We start from the raw sequence: 7,447 nt of genomic DNA, 5'->3' as shown, positions 1-7,447 counted from the left end.
CAGGAAACAAGGGAAGGTAACTGAAAACCCAAGCAAGAAGCCACAATCTCCATCCATTACCAACAAGGGTAGGGTTAGCACCAGAAACCCGAGAAATGCCATCACAGACCACAAGCCTCCACACAACATGGAGTACCAACACCAGCCACAAGGTCAGTTTGCTACTGAGAACATTCCCGCCATGCTCGGAGCAGAGTCAAAAAACAACAAGCACCATCAGACAAAGAAAGATCTAGAATGGCTGGAAGAGAGTGACTGAAATCTACAGCCACAATACCTGACTGTCATCCAAACGTCCAAAAGTCACCAACACTATAGCTAGCGAACCAGAACACAGACCCCAGAGAAGGCCAAACCAAAAATCATAACCAAACTTTTCACAGGACATAGCCCACGGCCATAGTAGAGAGGCTGGACCCAAGGGAAAAGTCCAGACATAGAAATGTAGCAACCGAGAGCATATTGTTGTTGATACCAAACTAAGCACCCATTAAGGAATGGGCATCTACCACAGAGGAACAAAAAGGACCTGCCAGGACTGAATCCGGAAATAGGGGGCAAATCACCATCGTAGGAGCTCTCAAAAAGGCTAAAAAAGCAACGCAAAGGATAAAGCTACCACCCGGCCAAAACCCTAGCACCACTGTGAACAGAGTGGCCTTGATCAACCTCCAATTTGCCATCTTCACCATCATCTTCTGCATCCCCTGCATCGCACTCTTCGTAGAAAACCCTACCTCGCCCGCTGCTTCCGCTTCCGCTTCTGCTCATCATTTGGCTATAAGTTTTTAGTAAATACAGGAGGTTTACTTGTTGACTTCCAAATTTATACAAATTTTAGGAGATAGAACAAATATAACTTATCTCCCTATGGTGTGAGAAAAATGATCTCAATTTATTCTAACATGATTTTATCCTTCAAATTAGTAGGACGCTTAGAGAAAATGAATAAGTATTTAAATAATAAAATATAGGAGAGATCTACATTAAGGTCAAGTTTGAAGGTATATGATGGGTTTGCAAGGTACATATCTAATCTATGTGGTTGGACTTAACCCAGAGAAACATAGTGACTAGTCTAAAATCATTGAGCTATGGAAAGTCTAAATCTTTATCAAGTGACACTCATTCTTCAATCATTAAGGTACCTATGCTAATCTTCCTCATTTATTTCCATTATAGAATATCAAGTAAACTTATCTGAATTATTAATCACCAAATGACACTATTTAAAAGAAAAAGTTGGTCTATGCACATTTATATATATTTGATTAAGTTAACCTAAATCAACCCATAAAACCTTAATTTTGTATTGAGCAATTAACAGAATGAAATACAATTTCCACCCTTCATTTTAAATGCAGTCCTTTGTCAGTACAATTGAAAAATATTTAAAAGATCATGTTCATCCTCAAAGTTTAATTAGATAAATTGTTTAGCACCACAAAAATAAAAAGTGCTTTAATTTATTTCCAAGACTTTGGTTTAGAGGTGAGTTTTAAACACAAGTTTTACATCTATTCTTATAAAGTAGGAGTAAGTGGGATTATCTAGCACCAAAATCTGTTACTGATGCATCATTGATTGATGGATATAAAGTAGATGAAGTTGTGCTTCCAACTGTAGATGTAGATGTTGATGTTGAAGCAGATGTATGTGATGAATCATCTTTTTGTGTAAGATTCAAAAAAGTAGGATTTATTGGATTTGGTAAGTTGGTCACTGAAAGGTTTAAGAGCATTGCATATACACTAGTCATTGATGGGCGAAGTGATGTATTTGTTTGTGCACATAAAAGACCCACATGAATGCATCGTGAAACTTCATCGTTAGGGACACTTTCTATTATTGATCTATCAATCACATCCACAATATTTCCTCCCATGTAAGATCTCCATACCTGTATAAAAATCATACATATTCATCTCCATAAGATATATAGATTTGGAAAGAAAACTAGATTAACATATCCTTTTTTAATCTTACCCATTCTAGTAGGCTTCCAAAATCTGGGGACAAATCAATATTGGTATTCTTTTTTCCAGATATTATTTCTAAAATGACAACACCAAAGCTATATACATCAGCTTTAATAGATAGTTGACCTAACATAGCATATTCTGGTGCCATATAACCACTGCATAACAGAAACAAATATTAGATAAAAAACAAATTAAAATGAAAATCTTTAAAAATTAAAAAAGAAGTTGTAAATAAATATAGCATAAAAAGAAGTTGTAAATAAACATAGCATATTCTGGTACCATATAAATGTTTATCATAATATAAAATAATAAAATAAAATCTAAAAATAAAAAATCAATCTAATAAAAGTACTATTTCTGTAAAAATATGTTGTGACTATCTTAACAAAGAGTTTGGACATTCACCACAATAAAATTTTGAAGCAATAAAGAATCATAATCACAGTATTACTAACCTTGACTTTTATCCTAACAAAAATTGAGGAAAGTAATTGTGTAATGTAGTGATGAGATACTTACAATGTTCCTGCAACCCTTGTGCTAACATGAGTCTCATCTCGGCGAAATAGCCTTGCTAAGCCGAAATCTGATATCTTTGGCTCCAGATTTTCATCAAGCAAAATATTGCTAGCTTTAATGTCTCGATGAATGATGGGTAGCTGAGAATCTTCATGCAGATATAGAAGCCCACGGGCTACTCCAAGTATGATGTTCAAACGCCTGTGCCAATTGAGCTCTTTGCTCCTCTCTGGATCTATGGCCATATATACAAGTAAGTTGGGTTGCAAGGTGTACAAACAAATCATTTGATGTCTTGCACTTAGCCAAGAGAAAACCATGTAAATTGTATGACACTCACATTCAATAAGGATGGAATAAACTCACGGAATAGTATCTTATCAAGACTCTTGTTAGGTAAGAACTCGTATACAAGCAACCGTTCTGAACCCTGTGCGCAACATCCAAGCAGATTCACAAGATTACGATGTTGTATTTTTGCCACCAGCTTCACCTCGTTTAAAAACTCTTTTTTCCCTTGTAAAGATTGCACGGAAAGTTTCTTTACTGCTATTTGCTTTCCATCTGGCATTGTGCCCTGACATAAAATAAAATACATAAATGTAAATATTTATATCGAGCTATAAACTGTGTAAAATACTTGTTCAAACTTGTTATAGTGGAGCCTATCTAGCAGAGAATGTTACTAGATAACGTATCCGAGAATTGTTTTGTGATTATATATATAAAATCTTATGATGGTGTATATAATTTGCCATCCAAAACAAGTAAACATAATAGGTTAGGGTTGGGTGACCTTGTATACAGTGCCAAATCCTCCCTGTCCAAGCTTGTTATCGTCATGGAAACTTCTAGTTGCAGCCTTGATATTTTCCAAATTAAATATTATTGCTTGCTCTTGGCCGGTCGTTGAGTCTACCTCTGCACATTGTTACAAATTGTCCGAAAATTTTCTCAGATTCAGTTTTAATAACTTTATCGGCAAGCAGTTTTGTTGATAAACATATAAAAAGAGAAACTTAAAAAACAGAAATCCGTCGCAAAATACCTTGGCTTTGGAGGGTTGGCTTGGATAATACTGCAGCAAGTAGGCATAATAATATGACCACCAACAAACCGCCGAGAATGCCAATAACTATTCCCATAACAGAAGTTTTCTTTGAGGACTTTTCTGCACAGGGGAAGAATTTGAATGTTTGATCATGGGTCAGTCTTAAATCATACATTAAGCAACATATTAAATCTAGATGATGTTAGTCAATATATTTTAAGCTTAAAAGTGTATTCTTAGTGTAACAACATATATTAAACCTAGAAAATCTCAATCAATTCTATATATTTAATAATTTAAACATAAAAACATTAACTTAATGTGTGTGATTTAAGCCGTTCCACTTGATCATATAGATATGTAACTTCATGAAGCAAAATAAACCCTGCATAACTGAACTAGAAATTTCACCTCTGGCTACTAACATATTTCAGAGATCTAAATTAACAAAATTCATCAGCATACCATGTTGTTTAATATTAGCTTAAAAGAAAATTAATATGCATCTTACTTGGTGTTGGAGATGATGATGGTGGCCGCCGAATCGATGGCGGAGAGAGCTTTTGCAGGGGAGGAGGAGGAGGAGGTGGTGGGGGTGGTGGAGACGCATGAATAAAGAAGGCATACCTTTCGTACTGAGCAACGCAACTTCCAGAGCCGGCTACTGCTTTCTGAAGAGTTCCATTATCCGTAACATCTAACAGATAACTAATTGCATTTGTTAAGCATATTCTGCAGTCCTCAACAGAAGTTAAATCGCTCCAACACTGAACCATACTGGATATCGTATAGGATGTAGAGGTAGTTGTTGATCCAGAAGAATAGCGAAGAGGGGATCGAAGGGCTTCGTTTGACAGATTTGTGAAAAGCCCATTAACTGCCGTACTAATCACGTCAGGCTTAACCGTGATCTTCGCTGAACTGTAACCAACATTTGCCTCGGTATCAAGTATCCCGAAGAAGGAAAAATTCTCGTAGCGTATGAAGCACTTGTCAAGCCAAGCTTTACCGCCAATGACATTTCCACAATGCTGACGAATGCTGGTAATTGCGTCTTGTGAACAGGAAAAGCATTCCGCCACCGTTGAGTCCCCCCAACATTGAAGGAGACCATACACTCTGTCTGGACTTCTGCCGGAGACTGACGTATTGAAACCTTTTGACGAAGATGTATTGTTTACAAGACTTTGAAGAATTTTGTTCAAATTACTCTCGAACGTAGAGCTTGTATAGTTAGTATGCCTGCATAAATACAACCCTGCACTGGGAGGAATGCATAATAACAACACAAAACAGAACAACATGGTGGTAGCGATCTGCATTTGATCTTTCCCTTTGGAATACTGTCATAAACCAGGCTTTTAAGGCAATGTAATGGTGATATGTCGCTGATTTCTCAAATCTTTGACATGACCGAGAAGTTCGGTACCTGTGGGAACACGCAAAGTTTGGTCGTTTCCCGCATTCAATGCCAAATTAGAAAAAATTACACCATTGTAACTGATATTTTTGAAGAGAAAAAGTCTCTGACGCCAACCTGGTAAAATAGCAAACAGCACGACGCAGGATTTTTTCAAGTAAACGACGAGTTTTTGCCATATAGAGTTTTAGTCGACATTTAATGGCCGTATAGATATAGCCTCTCAAGTCAACCGGTTAAAATAGCTAACAGCGAAACCATCGATTTTTCCCAGGAAACGACGACAGTGGCCTTTTGTCCGCATATGATGACCTATTTTTTCGGAACCTATTTTCAACTTGAGTTGGCACATCATTTATTGTTTCTCGAAACTTGAGAGCTGAGTTGTTAAGTTGTACTTGTTAGAATTTAGGATTTGAACATTATAAGATATTTAATAGATAATATTTTATAGGATTTTAGTTGAGGTAATTTTTTTATTAATAATTGTGAATTAAATATTTTGATTGAATTAAGAGGGGAAGAGTATTCACTTATTTCAATTTCAAATAAAAAACTAACAAAAAAGGTTTGGAGATCAAGTTAGTAGAGTTTAAAGAATTGAAAGAAGTTTAAAAATAGTATATACAATATCTACTTAAAATATAGTTCAACAACAACATACTGAGAACAATATAAAACAAACAATGGGGCGACATATAAAACAAAGGGACACTAAAATATATAGTCCCTATCATCCAACATCTATGCCAATGCATTCTCTGAAGTAGAAGCAACAACAATCTTCTTTCCCTTGGCCTTATCTTCGTCTCTAATCTTTGGTTCTTGTTTCATCTTCTTCCTATCAATTTTCTTTCCCACATTAACCACTATAATAACTAATCCTTGTATCAAAATGCTACTAATCACATCTCATACAATTTTGTGGAGTGTCCAAATTCTTCACACAAACTCCAGGATATTCAACCTCTATTACAACCACCTACCAATTTTGAGAATTTTTTTTAGCTTCCATTACACCAAAATTTTCAACTATTAGTGAGAGTACCGCCAAAAAGGTTAGGGTGTCGAGGAGGGCTGAGAGTCTTGCATAACAACAGTTTAGCCCCCCCAAGCCGAGAGGTCCGTACTGGACACAGTAGACCATGAGGCGAGTAAGTTGTCATTGGTGGGACTTGAACACTACCTAGCAAAGTCACCAGTTTTGTTAACATAGACTAGCTACCACTACACCAAAAGTTTGAATTGTTAGTGAGAGCAACACAAGACAGATTAAGGTGCCGAGGAAGGTTGAGGGTCCCACACGACAACAATTTAGCCCCCTCGAGTTGAGAGGTTCGTACTAGAAATAGTTAGCCATGAGATGAGTAAGTTGTTGTCAGTGGGAGTTGAACCCTCCCTAATAATTTCATCAATTTCGTTAACATAGATCTTTGACATGACCGAGAAGTTTGGTACCTGTAAGGAAAACGCAAAGTTTGGTCGTTTCCCGCATTCAATGCAAAATTATAAAACATTACACCATTGTATAACTTCATTTCAAACCCTTCAAAAAAATATCAAGGTATTTCATACTCGGATTCTTTCATTTCAATTCAATATAACTAGGTAACAAATAAATCGGGTACCGTAACACGGCACGTGTGAAACTGATATTTTTGAAGAGAAAAAGTCTATGACGCCAACCTGGTAAAATAGCAAACAGCACGACGCAGGATTTTTTTCAAGTAAACGACGAGTCTTGGCCGTATAGAGTTTTAGTCGACATTTAATGGCCGTATAGAGATAGCCTCTCAAGTCAACCCGATAAAATAGCTAACAGCGAAACCATCGATTTTTCCCAGGAAACGACGACAGTGGCCTTTTGTCGGCATATGATGACCTATTTTTTCGGAACCTATTTTCAACTTCAGTTGGCACATCATTTAGTGTTTCTCGGAACTTGAGAGCTGAGTTGGTAAGCTGTACTTGTTAGAATTTAGGATTTGAACATTATAAGATATTTAATAGATAATATTTTATAGGATTTTAGTTGAGGTAATTTTTTTATTAATAATTGTGAATTAATTATTTTGATTGAATTAAGAGGGGAAGGGTATTCAATTATTTCAATTTCAAATAAAAAACTATCAAAAAAAGGTTTGGAGATCAAGTTAGTAGAGTTTAAAGAATTGAACGAAGTTTAAAAACAGTATATACAATATCTACTTAAAATATAGTTCAATAACAACATACTGAGAACAATATAAAACAAACAATGGGGCAACATATAAAACAAAGGGACACTAAAATATATAGTCCCTATCATCCAACATCTATGCCAATGCATTCTCTGAAGTAGAAGCAACAACAATCTTCTTTCCCTTGGCCTTATCTTCGTCTCTAATCTTTGGCTCTTGTTTCATCTTCTTCCTGTCAATTTTCTTTCCCACATTAACTACTCTAATAGCTAATCCCTGTATCAAAATGCTA

The 7,447-nt window shown here is 36.0% G+C and overlaps 2 protein-coding genes across 2 annotated transcripts; both read right to left on the bottom strand.

The window, feature by feature from the left end:
* Positions 1-1,446: 1,446 nt before the first annotated feature.
* LOC131034528 (cysteine-rich receptor-like protein kinase 43) lies at positions 1,447-3,672 on the bottom strand. Its single transcript, XM_057966029.2, has 6 exons — positions 3,553-3,672; positions 3,301-3,425; positions 2,871-3,081; positions 2,505-2,739; positions 1,987-2,137; positions 1,447-1,900 (listed from the first exon to the last, which is right to left on the bottom strand). Exons 1-6 carry the CDS (start codon positions 3,647-3,649, stop codon positions 1,547-1,549), a joined length of 1,173 nt encoding a protein of 390 aa, XP_057822012.1. The 5' UTR covers positions 3,650-3,672; the 3' UTR covers positions 1,447-1,546.
* Positions 3,673-4,034: 362 nt separating this feature from the next.
* Positions 4,035-4,877, bottom strand: LOC131034498 (cysteine-rich repeat secretory protein 55-like). Its single transcript, XM_057966002.1, has one exon. It carries the CDS (start codon positions 4,875-4,877, stop codon positions 4,035-4,037), a length of 843 nt encoding a protein of 280 aa, XP_057821985.1.
* Positions 4,878-7,447: the final 2,570 nt, after the last annotated feature.

This window comes from Cryptomeria japonica, chromosome 11 (genome assembly GCF_030272615.1).
Source record: "Cryptomeria japonica chromosome 11, Sugi_1.0, whole genome shotgun sequence".
NCBI classification, from domain to species: Eukaryota; Viridiplantae; Streptophyta; class Pinopsida; order Cupressales; family Cupressaceae; genus Cryptomeria; species Cryptomeria japonica.
Note: the sequence above shows the minus strand (reverse complement) of the source record. Positions and strands in the feature narration are given on the sequence as shown.

Excerpts from the sequence above, each read along its gene's own strand:
- LOC131034528 (XM_057966029.2), bottom strand. The coding sequence starts at position 3,649 with ATGGGAATAGTTATTGGCATTCTCGGCGGTTTGTTGGTGGTCATATTA. Across the intron at positions 3,426-3,552 it reads GCCAACCCTCCAAAGCCAAG|AGGTAGACTCAACGACCGGC; the intron begins GTATTTTGCGAC and ends AACAATGTGCAG. Across the intron at positions 2,740-2,870 it reads TCTTGATAAGATACTATTCC|ATCCAGAGAGGAGCAAAGAG; the intron begins GTGAGTTTATTC and ends ATATGGCCATAG.
- LOC131034498 (XM_057966002.1), bottom strand. The coding sequence starts at position 4,877 with ATGCAGATCGCTACCACCATGTTGTTCTGTTTTGTGTTGTTATTATGC.